Source organism: Microtus pennsylvanicus, chromosome 8 (assembly GCF_037038515.1).
Source record: "Microtus pennsylvanicus isolate mMicPen1 chromosome 8, mMicPen1.hap1, whole genome shotgun sequence".
Lineage (NCBI taxonomy): Eukaryota > Metazoa > Chordata > Mammalia > Rodentia > Cricetidae > Microtus > Microtus pennsylvanicus.
Genome location: NC_134586.1, coordinates 30,747,160 through 30,764,505, shown reverse-complemented (window position 1 = coordinate 30,764,505; position 17,346 = coordinate 30,747,160). Strand labels below are relative to the sequence as shown.

General features: G+C 39.9%; 1 protein-coding gene across 1 annotated transcript; it reads right to left on the bottom strand.

Moving 5' to 3' along the window:
• Positions 1-7,850: 7,850 nt before the first annotated feature.
• On the bottom strand, positions 7,851-8,822 carry LOC142855315 (olfactory receptor 6C4-like). The gene has a single exon (XM_075981859.1). It carries the CDS (start codon positions 8,820-8,822, stop codon positions 7,851-7,853), a length of 972 nt encoding a protein of 323 aa, XP_075837974.1.
• Between the last annotated feature and the right edge of the window lie 8,524 nt (positions 8,823-17,346).

Here is a 17,346-nt window from a genome sequence, read left to right as displayed (position 1 = left end):
AAAACAAAAACAAACAAAAAAAGAGCGGGAATATGTGATGTTTGTCTTTCTGGATCTGGGTTACTTCGCTCAGCATAACTTCTCCCAGTTCCATTCATGTATCTGAAATTTTCACTTTTCTTTATAGCTGAATAAAATTTCATGGCATATCGGTACCACACTTTCACCATCCATCCATATTTGATATATGTCTAGGCTATTTTCATGCCTTGCAATTGTGAATGCAACAGTGATGAACATGGATGACCACCCATGTCTACATCAGGATAGTGTTCTTCGGACATTTGGGCATGAGTCTTTTGAACATACTTTTATTTTTACCTTTCTAATTTTATTTATTTAAATAGCTAATTAACGAACAATATATATTCAAGGTATACAGTGTGACAGTTTTATATACATTATGTTCTGATTCATATGGCACCTATTCTCTGTCTGATAAGGCAACAGATTTGAAGTGTCCTTCGCATGCACACACACACACACACACACACACACACACACACACACTACTTATGGGAGGTGATGGGCCATTCATTTGATTTCTAATCAATTTAACTGTGGTAACCAATACACAGTGTATAAGTTTGTAACATCATCAGATTAATATAATGTTTTGGAAGAACTGGATACTATTTCTCACTATGGATCCCACTCTGCGTGTTTGCACTTTGGTTATTGTTTGTAAAAAAAAGGAGAGAAGGCTGCTTCTGGACTGACACTGATATTGCTGTACCTCAGTGGTTGGGGCCCAAAAGAGCTAGCAGACTCATAGTATTAACTGTCTGAAAAAGATGATATCTGGCAATGTATTGTTAGAAGCCCATAAATAAAGAAGGTAAGAAGCCCAGGATCAAAGCACCTAAGATTCAGTGTTTTGTTACCCCATGTGTCCTGCAATTCAAATGCTGACATATTGTTCTGAGGAAAATATGCACTAGTTAAAGCAAGGAGAAGCATGCACAATGTGCTAAACTTTGGGCCAAGAGAATGAAGGAAGCCAAAGAAAAATGCCAGGAACAGATTGCCAAGGGACATGGGCTGTCCTTGCTGAGAGCTCCTACTTCTGAGTCTGAGTCCAGTCAAATATATATGTGTGTGTGTGTGTGTGTGTGTGTGTGTATGTATATATGTAAAAAATAAATGATCAGACTTTGATTTTAGAAAAATGCATTAAAATTTCATTCCAGTCAAAAAGGTCATCATCAAGAATATAAATAGCAATTACTGAGATGTTGGGAATATTCAGACCCTACACAGTGTTAGTGAAAGTGTAAACTAGCACAGCTATGTTAGAAATTGGTGAGATGCAGCAAGCTCTTCTTTTGGGCACCAATCAGCTCCCAAATCATGATATGGAGACTTTTTATTAGTTACAAATGCTCAGCCTCTCTCCCTCCCTCCCTCCCTTCCTCCTCCCTCCGTCCTTCCTTCCTTTTCCTCCCCCCTCTCTTTCTTTCGTATGCTGCTTTGCTGTTGTCTCTGTGGCTGGCTGACAGCTACCTGACTTCTGGCCCTGAGGAATGTCCCTCTCTCCCTCATTCTCTTCTCATTCTTCTTTAGCCTAGATTTCTCCTCCTATTTATTCTCTCTGCCTGCCAGTCCTGCCTACCGTTCTCCTGCCTAGTTATTGGCTGTTCAGTTTTTCATTAGACCAATCAGGCGCCTTAGGCAGGCAAGGTGAAAAAATGCAGCACATCTTTACATAGTTAACAAATGCAGCATGGACAAACGTAACACATCTTTGTCTAGTTAAACAAATGTTCCACAGCATGGAGGTTCCTTCAAAAGACCTAGAAATAGAACTACCTCATGAAACAGCTATACCACTTGTGGTAGTTGGGATGTAATTGCCCCTATAAGCTCATAGGAGTGGCACTATTAGGAGGTATGGTTTTCTGGAGTCGGTATGGCCTTGTTGGAGGAAGTGTGTCACTGTGGAGGGAGGCTTTGAGGCCTCATGTATACTCAGGGCATGCCCAGTGTCTCAGTTCACTTTCCATTACCTGTGGATCAGGAGTTCTCAGTTCCTTCTCCAACCCCATCTCTGCCAATACACTGCCATATAGCTTTGCACTCTGATCTTTAAGTGTTTATTTATTTATTTATTAAAACACAAATAAAATATCACTATGAGTGTCAGTGGTCTATTCTTATATATTCACTATCTTAAACCACAGTTTTCCTTCCTCCCTTGAAGGACATGTGTGCATAGTTCAGTTCCAGACTACAGTGAGTCCTGATGCTGTGACTATTCCTATACAAGTGTTTGAAAACAAAAGAATTTGATCCTTTGAACAAATAACATTCAATTAACATGTACAAGTTCTAACTAATGGGCTGGATCTTTTGTGCATTATATAAAGGTGCAGGTTTTGTTACAGCATTTTTTGTATTTTATGTACTTTACCCATTACTCCCTCTTACATACACACTGGTCATCTTCCTTTCATGCTTTTCTTTCTTACATGTGCACCCTTGTTTTCAAATCTAGATTCTGAAGGTGAGAATACATGCAATGTTCGCATATACGTGGTTTGTTGTCCTTAACATGGTGATCTCCAATTCCACTCTTGCAGATGACATGCATATCTTGTTTTCTGTTGGGAAATAAAACACCATAGTGTCTACATGGCACACTTCCTTTACACACTCACCTTCTGCTGGACATTTAGGATGATTCCATAAACTGACATTGCTCATAGTGTAGTGCAATGTAACTTGAATGAGATGGAATTTCACGTGGTTTTGGTTAACAATTCCCTGATGTTAAGGATATCGGATGCTGTTTCCATGTATTTATTAACCATTTGTGTTTCTTCCTTTGAGATTTCTGGATTGTTTATCCCATTTCATGGGACTATATGTATAATATGTGTCCTACTGTGTTGCTTTTGTTGTTATTATTCTGAAGTATAATCTGAAATTCACTACTCTGGTGCCAACAGCATTGCTCTTTTGACTTAGAAATGCTTTAGCCATTCCAGGCCATTTGTTCCTGTGTGTTAATTTGAGGGTAGTTTGCAAGTTTCTGTGAGAATGTCAGTGAAATTTTTATAAGAATTGCACTGAATTTGAAGAATTTTGTAATATAGAAGTTTCCACAGTATTAGACTGACTCAGGAGTATGCGCAGTCTTCCTGCCTTCTGGTGTCCCATGTTTTCCTTTGGTATTTGTCACTGTTGTCACTGTAGATGCCTTCTCCCCCATTGGCTTATCCATAGATAGCTGTAAAGCTATTGTGAATGGCACTGTTTTCATGGTTACTGTCTTAGCATGTTTATTACTGCGGTATAGAGAAGCTACTGGTTTTGCATGCTTATTTTGTGTCTGGATTCTTGGCTAAAAGTGTTTGTCTGTTCTAGGAGTTTTTTTTTTATTTAGTTTAAGGATCTGTTACATATAGGACCATGTCATCTGTGAATAGAGATTTTTATTTAATAGGGATAGTTTTCTTTCTTTCTTTTTTTTTAAAAAAAGTTTCCCCCTCTAGATTTATTTATTATGTATACAGCGTTCAGCCTGCAGGCCAGAAGAGGGCACCAAATCTCATTATAGATGGTTGTGAGCCACCATGTGGTTGCTGGGAATTGAACTCAGGACCTCTGGAAGAGCAGGCAGTGCTCTTAACCTCTGAGCCATCTCTCTAGCCCCTGATAGTTTTACTTCTAACCTTACTATTTTTTCCATTTCATTTCTTTATTTTTACATTTGAATATTTTAAGCGTTATACTAAACAAAAGCCCAAAGACTGATCATGTTGTCTCCTTTCTGATTTTAGATGGCTCAGCAGGTGGAGGCACTTGCCTCTAAGCTTGACAATGTACATTCAGTCCCCAGGAGTCACATGATAGGAGCAACCTGATGCTCACACGTTATCCTCTGACCTACACACACATATGTGGCATGTGCTTCAACACATACATACATGCACAAGTATAAACCAGTGCAATAAAATTTTAGAGAAAATTTCATCTCCCCAACAGTATAGCGTTGGCTGTACATTTGCCATAGATGGACATCAATGTGTCCATGTATGTCCTTTCTCTTCCTAGTTTCTTTTGAACTTGTATTATAAATGGCTAACAAAGTATTATCCAAAGCCTTTTCCTGCATACTGAGAATGTCACAGCTTCTTTTTTATTTTAATTTATTGAAAACTATCATTTTACATGCCAAATCCATTTCCTACTACCTCCCCTCCTTTTGCTTCCTTCACTTTCCTTCCTCCCATCCCCCATCCCACTCTCCATTCACTCTTCAGAGAGGTTAAGGCTTCCCATGAGGAGTCAACAAGGTCTAGCACATGCTTTGAGGCAGGGCCAAGGCCCTCCCCACTATATTTAGGCTGAGCAAGGTATCCCTCCAGAGAGAATGGGTTCCAAAAGGCCAGAACAAACAGTAGGGTAAATCCTGATCTCACTGCCAGTGACCACATAATCTGCCCCAGCCATACAACTGTCACCCACATTTAGAGGGCCTAGTTTGATACTATGCTGGTTCCTTTGCTGTCAGGCCAGAGCTGGTGAGCTTGCATTAGCTCAGGTAAGCTGTTTCAGTGGTTGTCCCCATTTCCCCATCATGGTCTTGACCTCTTTGCTTGTATTCTCATTCCTCCCTCTCTTTGACTGGACTTTGAGAGCTCAACCCTGCTCCAGTGTGGTTCTCTGAATCGGTTTCTATCAGTTGCTGAATGTAGGTTCTATGATGACATTTAAGATAGTCATCAATCTGACTGCAGGGCAAAGCTAGTTCAGGTACCCTCTCCACTATTGCTTAGGGTCTTAGCTGGGGTCATCCTTGTGGATTCCTGGGAATTTCTCTAGTACTAGGCTTCTTGTCTACTTGTTATTTGTATTTCAAATTTGTATTTGTGATTCCAAACATTTCCTTCAAGCTTCTCCATCCAAAAGGTAAAAACCATAAGGTAATATCTACTGATAGTGGGGTGTGTATCATAGAGGCAAAGAAAAAAGAATGATCCTGTCTTCTAATTAAATCCTTAGTCTGTGTCTTTTTGTTGGGGAACTGAGAACATTGACAATGAGAGTTGTTATTGAGTAATGTATATTAATCCCCATTGTTTTGTTGTGGTGTTATTTTCTTAGATTGCTTTTTAGCTAACTGTTCAGGAATTATGTATATTTCTTCTTCTGTAGGTTTGGTAAGTTTATCTTACCAAAGACATAGTTCAATTTTACCTTGATTATCAAACTTATTAGCATGAAGATAGTTATACTGTTTTGCTATTGTTACTGTAATCCCTGCAGGATATGTGGAGTCCCAGCCCTGCATTCTTCACATAGAAACCTTGCCTTGTCTGCCTTGTCTCTCTCACTCTATTTCTGGTTATTCTTAATTAATGATTTTAAATATTTTATGAGTTACTTCAAAGAATATAATTCTGCTTAGCTTATTTTTCACTTTGCCTAAAGATTCTTTGTTGAATACGTATTACTGGTAAGCATACTTGAATATCTTCCATTGGAATTCAAATTGTGCTTTTCCCTTTAAATTTAGATGCTTACATAGTTAATTTTACATTGCTTTCAAGTAATCACATTTTCTAGACTATATTGCAGGAGGTTTGATATGACCTATTATTTTATCTTATTTTTCTGAAAAAGGGCCATCAAATTTTGTTAGTATTATTTTCTGTCAACAAAGTGTTATTAACAGTGAGCTCTTTACAGCTAAATGTTAAGCTCTATTGGAAAATTTGTTGCTACTTCTGCAATTTATTTCTCTGTGACTTAAGAAGATATTCTATGTTTTCCTTCTTGTAAAGAGTTTTGAGCTTGAGCTTACTGCCCAGAAGAAGGTCTATCATTAAGAAATCCCCATGTGCATATAAAAGCAATGTGCATCCCACAAGTGCAAAATGAAAGAACCTGCGATAATTAGTGAAGCCCAATTTGTTCATGGATGGACTTAAGTAAATCTCAACTTACTTTTATTTTCCCATTAATCACTGAAACAATGATGTTGGAACAATTACAGCAACAGTTGTGTGTTCTTTATTATCTTTTTTGTTGATTCCGTTTTTCTCTACATTTTAAAATTACCCTTGTCTATACACACATGTATACTTACTGTGGCTTCATTTATCAGTCTACTTGTATTACTTCAATATCATTATTAGCTTTTTGTCTTGAAATTTTGCTGTTTTGAATCTAAGGCTGTTTCTATGTTTGTAATCAATCATAATTAAAAGCCCTTTAAAAGCAATAGAGTTTTAATCTACTTAAGCTTTGTCAATATTATAAAGTTGGATTTAACTCTGTGGTCTCAATATTTAATTCAATTTGTCCTTTCTGTAATATTTAGGTGTCCTACTTAGCTTTCAGTTGTTATGATAAACCCCATGACAAAAAGCAACTGTGGAGGAAAAGGACTTATTTGGCTTTCAGGTCACACTTCATCATTGAGGGACTCCAATGAAGGAACTCAAGGCAGGAATTTGAAGCAGAAATGGCAGAGGGGTGTGGTTTACTGGTTTACTCCCAAGGTCATAGTCAGTTGCCTTTCCATACAGTCCAGGGACACTTGCCCAAGGATGGCGTTGCCCATGTGTGTTGGTCTCTCCCACATTACCTAACAATCAAGGAAATGCCCCACAGACATGCCCACAGCCCATCTGACAGAGGCAATTTCTTCAATGGAGGGTTAATTTGACAACAAAACTATTCAGGTCAAGAGTGTTTCCCTCCCTTGTTACCTATGCAGCTCATCTCATGACTCATGATTGATCAACAGATTCGTTTCTCCTTAGTGCTCAGATGGGGACCTGATCCTGTCCATAAAGTCATCTCAACAGGTTATCACCACAGTTAGACGTCTTTCCCCTCAGAAGTAACTTCTCCTGGACTGTTTGCATTTCCCAGCACGGGAACCCACATAACAACTGCACTCTGCTCCACCTTCATAGCTCTCTGGCCCTTTGTTGGTCCTTCAGTTCAGGGGCTCAGACTGGAATCAGCCTGGCAAATGAAAGAAAGCAATGGGGATTTTGGATATCAGTGCTTTTCATCATGGTGAAAACTAGAGGTGTAACAATGTCAGCTTATAGATAAACATTCTTCATGGGAAACATATGCAGTGAGTGGTGTTAAATTATTTATTAATATCATGACAGTTATTGTTTAAGCATCATTCAAATTTTGGTATGATGATCACATAAATCTGTTGCTGAATATATTTTGTATTCTTTGTAGTTATGAATTTAATTCTTTATTTCAAACTCTATCCTCATAGTTTCTCTTTCTTTCTCGCTCCATCACTAAAAAGTATGTGCAAAACCATGACTTCCCAGATTCAACATATATCAAATAAATGCATGGATAATTTGAGATACATTACTGAAAATGTAGCACCTACATAATATGTATGAGGCTTTGGTTTTAATTGCCACCAAAGCTGTTAAAGAAAGATTTTCATCACAATGATGATAGAAGTTACAAAATAATTCCACACTCTTTCAGAATTATGTATAAGAGTTATTTATTTAGGGGAGACTCATATATCACAGTTCTAGATCACAGTCCTGTGCACAAATGGGGAACGGGAACTGATTCTAGCAGCTGGAAGTAAGAGCCAGAAGCGAGAGAGTGAACACATGCTTTACAGCTGCATTTATAGTATAAGAGAACATGCCCAAGTGGGCTGGATTTTAAAGGCTATTGGCTGAAGGAGATCCCACAGCATCATAAGATTATTAAAGCCTTCAGATGGAATTACTGGATCAGCCAGCCATCATTTTAAGAACAAAGAAGCAGAATATGAAAGAGATAACATGCTGAATGATTTACAGAGAACATTTATGGAAAAATGGAGATAAACTAAGTTAAGGTCAAAATGTATTTTTCCTGTGATATCTGTGCAGTTTGACCTTGGACATTGCATCCTTGAGAGCCTGGTGGACCTGCTTGTTGCGCAGGGTGTAGATGACAGGGTTCAGAAGTGGGGTCAGCACTGTGTTCACAAGAGCAGCCTCTCTATTGGTGTCCAGCCTGCTTGACTGCTTTGGCTTAATGTATATAAATATACAGCTACCAAACATCAGCAAGAGGACAATGAGATGAGAGGAACAGGTGGAAAAAGCCCTCTGTCGTTCCCTGGCTGATGGCAGACGCACTATTGTGACTACTATGTTGCTGTATGCAAAGACGGCTATAAGAAGGGATGTAAAAAGCACAATTAAAGCAAAGTTAAAAAACAGCATTTTGATAGACCTGGTTTCAGAACAGGAGAGATTTGCCAGTGGTCCGAAGTCACAGAAGAAGTGAGGAATGACATTGGGGCCACAGTAAAATGACCGGGAAAGCATCACAACTGGAATGGCCACGAGGAGGAATCCCAGAACTAAACAGACAGTAACAAGAAAGACACACACCCTTGGGCTCATGATGGTGTGGTAATGCAGAGGTTTGCAGATGGCCAGATACCGGTCCAGGGACAACACAGCAAGAAGGAAAAAAGCAGTTGTCCCCAGGAAAAGAAAGACAAAGGCTTGGGTGAAGCAGGCTCCAAAGGAAATCCTTTGCCTCCCTGAAAGAAAGATGACTAGCAGCTGAGGAATAACGGTGGATATACAACAGAACTCAACAATGGAGAAGGTGCTGAGGAAGAAGTACATGGGTGTGTGTAAACGGTGGTCCTCGCAGGTGATGGCAATTATGAGCATGTTGCCCACAAGGGAAGACAAGTAGGCCAGCAAGTGCACTAGAAATAGGAGGATCCCCAGGTGCTCGGCTGCAGGGAACCCCTCGAGGATAAACTCCTGGATGGCTGTCCCATTCTTGGTTGCCTCTGTCATCAGCATGTCCGTGTCTTCAGTCTGTCACCGAGGGGTTTGCAGAACAGTGCCTGAAAGGTGGAGAACTGTGTGTTACTAAAACTGTAAATGACATGAGAAGGCAATCGAGCTTGTAGCCAGTGCATTTCATATGCCATTTTGTCCATTGTTAAGTAACAATAAATGGTTTTAAATTATATGACAGTCTTTACATTGCATGTGCCCTAAAATAGTAACTGTAGAAATCCTGCATGGGCCACACACCTTCATTAGGGATAATGTCATTCAACAGTGTTGATGGTTTTCGCATGTGGCTCACTGCCTGCTTGGAACTTTTATCTATTTAGTCATGATACATATTTCTGGTAAAATAGCTTTCATGTCACACAGGCACGGATAAACATTGTGAAAGGATAATAGCAATGTAAAAATCAACCTGGATCTGGGGTGTAGCTCGGAGGTGAGGTGCCTTTCTAATATGCATGAATTTGTGGTTTTAATTCCCACCCATGCAAAATGAGAGAAAACAAGCCAGACAAAAAATTAGGTCATAGGTATTAGAGAGATGGCTCAGCAGTTAAGTTCATGTGCTGTTTATGCACAGTGCCTGGGGTCAGTTCTCTGAACCCACATGGCAACCCCTAATCATTTGTACCTCGAGTTCTAGGAGACCCAGTTTCCTCTTCTGACTTCTGAGGGCACCAGGCACACAGGCTGTATGCATACACTCATGAAAGCAAAACACTCAATACACATAGAATAAAAACAAATTCTCAAAAATTTAAGTCACAGAAGGCATTTATTTTACAAAATATATTCCTTCATCATACCTTAGCATTTGTGTCCATGTTTGGCCATATTATTATCAGCAAAACATCCTGGAGTCCCGGAGTCCCATCTGCAGTCCTACGAAGTAAATTAGATCAGATGAGGCACAGAAGTAACTCTAGTTGGACTGTCATAGGTTCATGTCTGGCTGCTCTCATCCAGAGCCCCAGATAGACAGCGAAAGAGAAGTATTTCCCCTCCATCCTGCGCTTGATGGTCAGTCCAGGGAGAAATTCTTTCAACTGATCTTCTTAGTCCAGATATTTAAGAAAGTCAGGATGCTGGGGAATTGGGTCAGCAGGTGAAGTGCTTGCTACCCAAATGTGAGTTCAGATCCCAGCCCCCGTAAAAGGCCAGAGTGGTGAAGTACATCTGCAACTCCAGCGCTGGACGGGGAAGACAGGCAGATCCCAGGGGCCCACTGACTCAGCAAGCCAGTCCAGTTGAAACAATGAGCTTCACATTCAGTAAGAGACTAGCTCAAAATATAGGGAAGAATGTGATGAAGGAGGGTGTCCAAAATCAGTCTCTGGCTTTTGCATGTACATATGTTGTTAAGTGCACACACACACACACACACACATGCATATTCCACCTACACAGGAACATACAGCCCCCCACAAATGCATATATATGCATATCCCACACATACACATAACCTAAACATATAATATCCCTTAAACACACACATGCACATACCACACATGCATGTCACACATACACACATAACACACACACATATGCTTATATACCAACACAGAAAAGAATGAAAGACAAAACAATACCAAAATTTGAGAGACAGCTCAGCTTACAATGTGAGTGTGGTTCTCTATAACCTAAATTGGAGGAGGAGGAGGAGGAGGGGAGGAAGAGCATGGTAGCACGCTCTGTGATGGCTGAGCTGATCCAGATAGACGGACTTCTGGGCTTGCTTGCCAACCAGCCTAGACTATTTAGCAAGTTCTAGACCAATGAAGGACTTAGTTTCAAAGAAAAAGTGGATAGTACCTGAGAAATACACCTATATTGTACTCTGGTCACGACATACATGCATTCATATTTATATGTGTACATACAAACACACATACAGACAGACACACACACACTCACACACACACACACACACACAAACATGCACAGATCCACACATTAAAAAAGAACACTTAACAGAGTAGAGAAGTTTTCCTGACTTAACTCCAGTGATGATTCTGATTCATTCTTCCTCCTAATTCTCATGTTAGCAGGATAAGTATTCTTTCCCCTAAACTGATAAAATCTTTGTGTGTGAGCCTTTGTCACTGGTCAACTGGAATCCATCTCAGATTTCAGACCTCCCTGGCTGACTTGGAACAACCAAACTGTCTCGCCCTTGTGAAAATTGTAAAGAAACCGGATGGAAGAAAAACACAGCTGTCATTTACAACAAGCAAATGGCAAGAGGTACCACTCACACTGAGGGAACACCCCCGCCACATGCAGCTCACAACAACACACTGAGGCCACACCCCTGCCACAGCAGCTCACAACATCACACTGAGGCCACACCCCTGCCACAAGCAGCTCACAACAACACACTGAGGCCACACCCCTGCCTCAAGCAGCTAATAACAATCAGAACTCTTCCCTCAGCTATTTTCACTCTCAGAAAAAATTCAACACAGTGGTTGGACAGCTAAAATATGCATAAATAAACAATCATTCATAATTTTAAAAGTTAAATTCAGCATCTGTATTACATCTGCCAGTTCTTCCCAATCAATTAACAGCCTAAATTAAGTCAAACTTACATCTCAGTGGAAGTCTTTTGTGGTAACTCCATGGGAAAACAAGAACACACACCTGCTCATTGTTCTCTGAGAACTGAGAAGTGAGTCCACCTGGAATTCCCAAAAAGCTTTTGTGCATCTCCAGTTCTCCACACCTCCCTTGTATGCTCCAGCATCAGCAAGCATCTCTGCTGCTAGGAACATACTCCAGCCAGGGTACAAGGCAAGAGAGGCATCACTTAAAATGGTATATGTAGATATTTCTTGAATAGATGCTACTTTTCTTAAATGCTTTCCAAATCACTGAATTTGTTATTACCACTACCGCCAGCACCACTGCCAACCAACACATACATATTCTCAGATTGAGATGATACCTAAACCAGCAGGAGCAGAAATGAAAAGGACATGAATTTGTCCTAACATATATTTAGCACTCGACTGTCTCTTGATACTAATCAGGGTCTACCAGGTCCAGTGGGCGGCACCAAGAGACACTAAGTATCATTAGTATATGGAACAAAGCCATCCACAGACCTGTGTACTCTAGGATCCCTCATGATTGGTAATTTAACATGGTGATGCATAGAATACCATTCAACAACAATAATAATAGTAATAGTAAATTTGTATAATGTATTATTATATCTGATAATATATAATGATTAGTAAGCATAATGTCTGCCCTTTCATTGTGTACAAAAATATACTATGAGCTCCCAAATGTCCTCATGAAAATATTTGAAAGTAGAGTACATATAATCCCCCAAAGTTCATTAATATCCAAAATGTATAATATTATTAATGCAGGATTAAAAGGTCAAATGGAGCTAGCTAACATTCATGGCACATGCCTGTAATCCAAGCATTCATGTGATTAAGACAAGAGATTTACTGTGAGCTTGAGACCAGCTTAAGATTCACAGTGAATACCAAGCCAGCCAAGACTGGATATCCAGCTAGCATGCCTTGAGCTAATATTTTAAAGCCACATTGAGAACTGGATCATTGTACCATTGTACAAGTCACGTTTCTCCAGAGAAAGAGTAGTAATAAAAATAAAGAATAAAAAATTGTTACAAAGAGAATTCACTAGATGGATTTACACAATCTGGGTGAGTAGTTCAGCACTGGTTGGCTGCACACCAGAGGCTGAGAACCCAGTATGTACTCAGTCCATCACACTTGTTGCCTTTGCAGTTATAATTTGGTGCTGAAAGCATGAATAATCTCTGGAGACCACCAGTCTTTGGTCCACATAGGAAGGCTGAAGAAGCTGAGTTTTGGCATCTACTCTGCTGTTTGACAACAGGATTGATGTTCTCACCAGCAAGAAGTGAAGTAAAGTAAGTCAAAGAGCTGTTTTTCCTTCAGTCCTCTGTATATGTTGGATAACACCAGAAGATGCTAAAGGCTCTTGGGAAGGGTCTTTCTCTCTCAGTTAAAACAGAAAATATCCACACAGAGTTACCCAGAGGTACACTTCTTAGTTGATTCCAGATCCAAACAAGTTGGCAAGACAAACATTTTCTTCCATGTGTTGCCATTGGCCATGGTATTTTGCCACAGAAATAGAAACCACAACCAAGACAGAAATTGGTACCAGGAGTGGGGTGTTTCTTGTGACAGACATGAATATGTATTTTGGGATAATTGTGAAAGGACTTTGGAATTTTGAGTTGGAAAAACCACTGAGTGAGTACTCAGAGCTTGGTGAAGAATTCTATAAAAACATAGAAGATATTGTTGAGAGCAGTGCAGAACATGGAAGCCTAACTTGTGGTGTTTCACAGAGAACTTTTGAGAGTTCTTTAAAGGCTTTATCAAGCAGTTGATATTCTAAATTAAGAACTACTGAAGTGAAACCTCTGCTTTCCTGAGACAATTTATACTTGTCAGCTTGGGCTAAATAATCAGCAGTGATTAAGAAGAGACCAGAATCATTAAGATGAACTCTCTGGGAAGTGTTTCTTCAGAGTTAGCACAGAGATTCCAGAGCTGGCTAAATTTGTACCTCATGCAGCCAGTAAAACATGGCAGCATAAGAACCACCCAGGTGATACTGATTTCAAAGGTATGAAGAGGGCATGGAGAACAGTTGAGGTTTGACAGTGTGGCAAATTAGGATTTTTTGAAGAGAGCCCAAGAGAAGCTCTTGGAGAAGGTGCCCAGTTGCAGTGGAGACCACAGTGTTTCGGAGATATGACTTCTAGGGGACAATTGCCAAGGGCAGAAGCAGCTGTGGAACAGAGTTGGCCTGTGACTAGAAGAAAGCTGTATTGCTATGGATGGCAGAGATGAAGAGATGGAGTCTTTGGAAGACATAGGATTGTCTTTGTGTACCAGGCAGCAAGCACTGAGCCTATTGTACTGTTGAGCACTAATTTTACTTTATTTTGATTGTGACTCAGCCCTGTTTCTTCTCTCTTAAAATAATTTAACTTATATTTTATTTGACAGGAACCCTAAGTTAAGAGACTTTAGAATTTTAGAAAGACTTTGAAATTTTTGTGATATTTTGGATTTTTTCCCTAATATTTTTACTGTTTATTTGGGAGCTTCCCGTCATGAACCCCCAGCACCTTCACTTCCAAGTCCTCATAGATCTGCCCTCCATCCTTGGGACCTCCCCATCCAAAAAAGAAGAAAAAGGAAAAAATAAATCAATTTTTGTTGCTTATGTACTCACTGGAGCATGATCAAACTCCCATTGGCCAGGCCACTTAAAGAAACTGAGTCCTTCACCACCCACATCCCTGCCAGAAGCCATCAGTTGCGGAGAGCTACACTAATGCAACCTTATCACAGTTTGCAGGAGTTCTCTTTGATGGCTTTCCATCTGGGCTGTTATTTTCTGGAGTGGGGGTGAGGGGAGGGGTCATCACAGAAGCCTTCCATGTGCCTCTCCACCCAGTGGCCCCATGCACACGGACATCAGCTTGGCCTTCGGTGGTAACACGGGCCATGGACATCAACACAAACTCTGGCTGCAGTAGGACCATGGACCCACACATGGCCCTCAGCAGCAGCAGGGACCCAGACACCACCATGGCCTCAGATGAGACTTTGAATATTGTAGAGAAACTTTGAACTTTGAAAACAACTTGGAATGTCTAAAGTTTTAAAGACTAAAGTTTTTTAAAGAATAAAGTTTTAAAGTAGGTAGCGCACCACGCCCGTCTGCGCTCTAGGCGCTACCATACAGTTCGTGAACCCGGCAAGGGGATGGAGACTGAAACACACAAAGACACACACACACACACACACACACACACAGAGAGAGAGAGAGAGAGAGAGAGAGAGAGAGAGAGAGAGAGAGAGAGGGGGGGGGGGGTCATCTTGAAACAAGAATGCCCCAAGAATGCCCCCTTTATTGTGTCCAGGGACAGTTTATATAGGGAGGGCCACGCCCCAGCCAAATGCACCAGAAACCACTCCCCTGCCATCAGGAACACCTGAGGGTCTCGTGCTCAGAGCAGCTGCAAGCATTCCAAGATGTTTACCAGAAATTCAGGATCTGGGAGTCACAGCTCCCAACAAAAGTGTTTACATTTGAAAGACTGTGGGAATTTTAAAAGTAAGGATTCTGATATTTTGATTTATATCTTAATTTTTCCCTTTTATTGAAGATAGATTTTTCTTTTTTTATTAAAATTTGGTTTTTAAAACAATCTTTTCTCATTTTACATACCTATCCCAGTTCCCACCCCCTTCCCTCCTGCTGCTCTCCCCACCTTCCCCCCCATTCACTTCTCAGAGAGGATAAGGCTTTCCAAGTTGAGTCAATGTAGTCTGACTCTTCACTTTGAGGCAGGAATGAGTCCCTCTCCCCTATATCTAGGCTGAACAAAAAAAATCCCTGCAGGAAAAAATGGGTTCCAATATGCTACACCCGCTTGTTTCTTAGGTCCATTTGATTGGTATATTTTTTTCCAACCCTTTACTCTGAGATGATGTTTGTCTTTGAGGTTGAGATGTATTTCTTTCTTTTTTTTTGAAATATTTATTTATTTATTTATTATGTATACAATGTTCTGTCTGTGTGTATGTCTGCAGGCCAGAAGAGGGCACCAGACCTCATTACAGATGGTTGTGAGCCACCATGTGGTTGCTGGGAATTGAACTCAGGACCTTTGGAAGAGCAGGCAATGCTCTTAACCACTGAGCCATCTCTCCAGCCCCGAGATGTATTTCTTGCATGCAGAAGAAGGATGGATTCTGTTTTTGTATCCCATCTGTTAGCCTGTGCCTTTTTATAGGTGAGTTGAGACCATTTACATTAAGGTATTATAACGACTAGTGGTTGCTGTCTCCTGTTAATTTAGTTTTCATTGTTGGTGGTGTTAATTTGTGTGTTTTCCCTTCTCTGGGATTTGCTGCTATGAGACCATCAATTGTCTGTGTTTTTGTTGGTGTAGCCAACTTCCTTGGGTTGGAGTTTTCCTTCTAGTATTTTGTGTAGGGCTGGGTTTGTGGTTAGGTATTAGTGAAATCTAGTTTTGTCTGGAATATCTTGTTTTGTCCTTCTATGGTGACTCAAAGTTTTGCTGGGTATTGTAGTCTGGGTTGGCATCTGTGGTTATTTTAGATACAGACTTGTCTATCTTGTTTATTTTCTTGAAGAACCAAGATTTATTGTTTTATTGATTTTTATATTGGTTTTTTTTTGTTTATATTTTGTTGATTCCAGCCTCTCCCCCCCCCCCGCATTATTTCCTATCATCTAGTCCTCCTGGGTGAGTCTGCTTCTTTTGTTCTAGAACTTTCAGGTGTGCTGTTAAGTTGCTAGTGTGAAATTTCTCCATTTTCTTTATGTAGGCACTTGGTGCTATGCACTTTCCTCTTGGCACTGCCTTCATAGTGTCACATGGTTTGGGTATAATGTGCATTCATTTTTGTTGAATTCTAGGAAGTCTTTAATTTTTTTCTTTATTTCTTCCTTGACATACGTGTGATTCAGTTGAGCGTTGCTCAATTTCCATTAGTTTGTAGGCTTTTTGCAATTTAGTGTTATTGTTGAATTCTAACATGAAGTCATGGTGGTTTGATTATGCAGCAGCTTATTTCAAATTTTTGTATATGTTGAGGTTTGTCTTGTGACCGAGTATGTGATCAATTTTAGAGACAGTTTCATGAGGTCCTGAGAAGAAGGTATATTCTTTCCTGTTTTGGTGAAATGTTCTGTAGATACCTATTAAATCTGTCTCAGTAATGATATCTGTTAGTTCTCTTATTTCTCTGTTAAGTTTCTGTCTAGTATACCTGTTAATTGGTGAGAGTGTGGTGTTGAAATCTTCTACCATTAGTGTGTGGTGTTTGATGTTCAATTTAAGCTTTGGCAATGATTATTTTACACATGTGAATGTTCTTGCTTTTGGGGTATAGATGGATGTTCAGAACTGAGACTTCATATTGTTGGATTTTTCCTGTGATGAGTATGATTGATTTGATTGATTTTAGTTTGAAGTCTATTTTGTTAGATGTTAGGATATCTACGCCTGCTTCTTAGGTCCATTTGATTGGAAAATCTTTTTTCAACCCTTTACTCTGAGGCAACATCTGTCTTTGAGGTTGAGGTGTGTTTCTTGTATGTAGCAGAAGGGTGGATTTATTTTTGTGGCCATTCTGTTAGCCTGTGTCTTTTTATAGGTGAATTGAATCCATTGATATTAAAAGATATTAATGACCAGTGATTGTTTATTTTTTTATTTTTTGGTGGTAGTTTGTTTGTGTGTTTCCCTTCTTTGGGGTTTGATGGCATGGGGTGTGAGGTTATCTATTGCTTGTGTTTTCGTGGATGTAGCTAACTTCCTTGGGTTGGAATTTTTCTTCTAGTACTTTCTGTAAGGCTGGATTTTTGGATAAGTGTTGTTTAAATATGGTTCTTCCATGGAATATCTTGTTTTCTCCATGTATGGTGATTGAAAGCTTTGCTGAATATAGTAGTCTATGCTTGC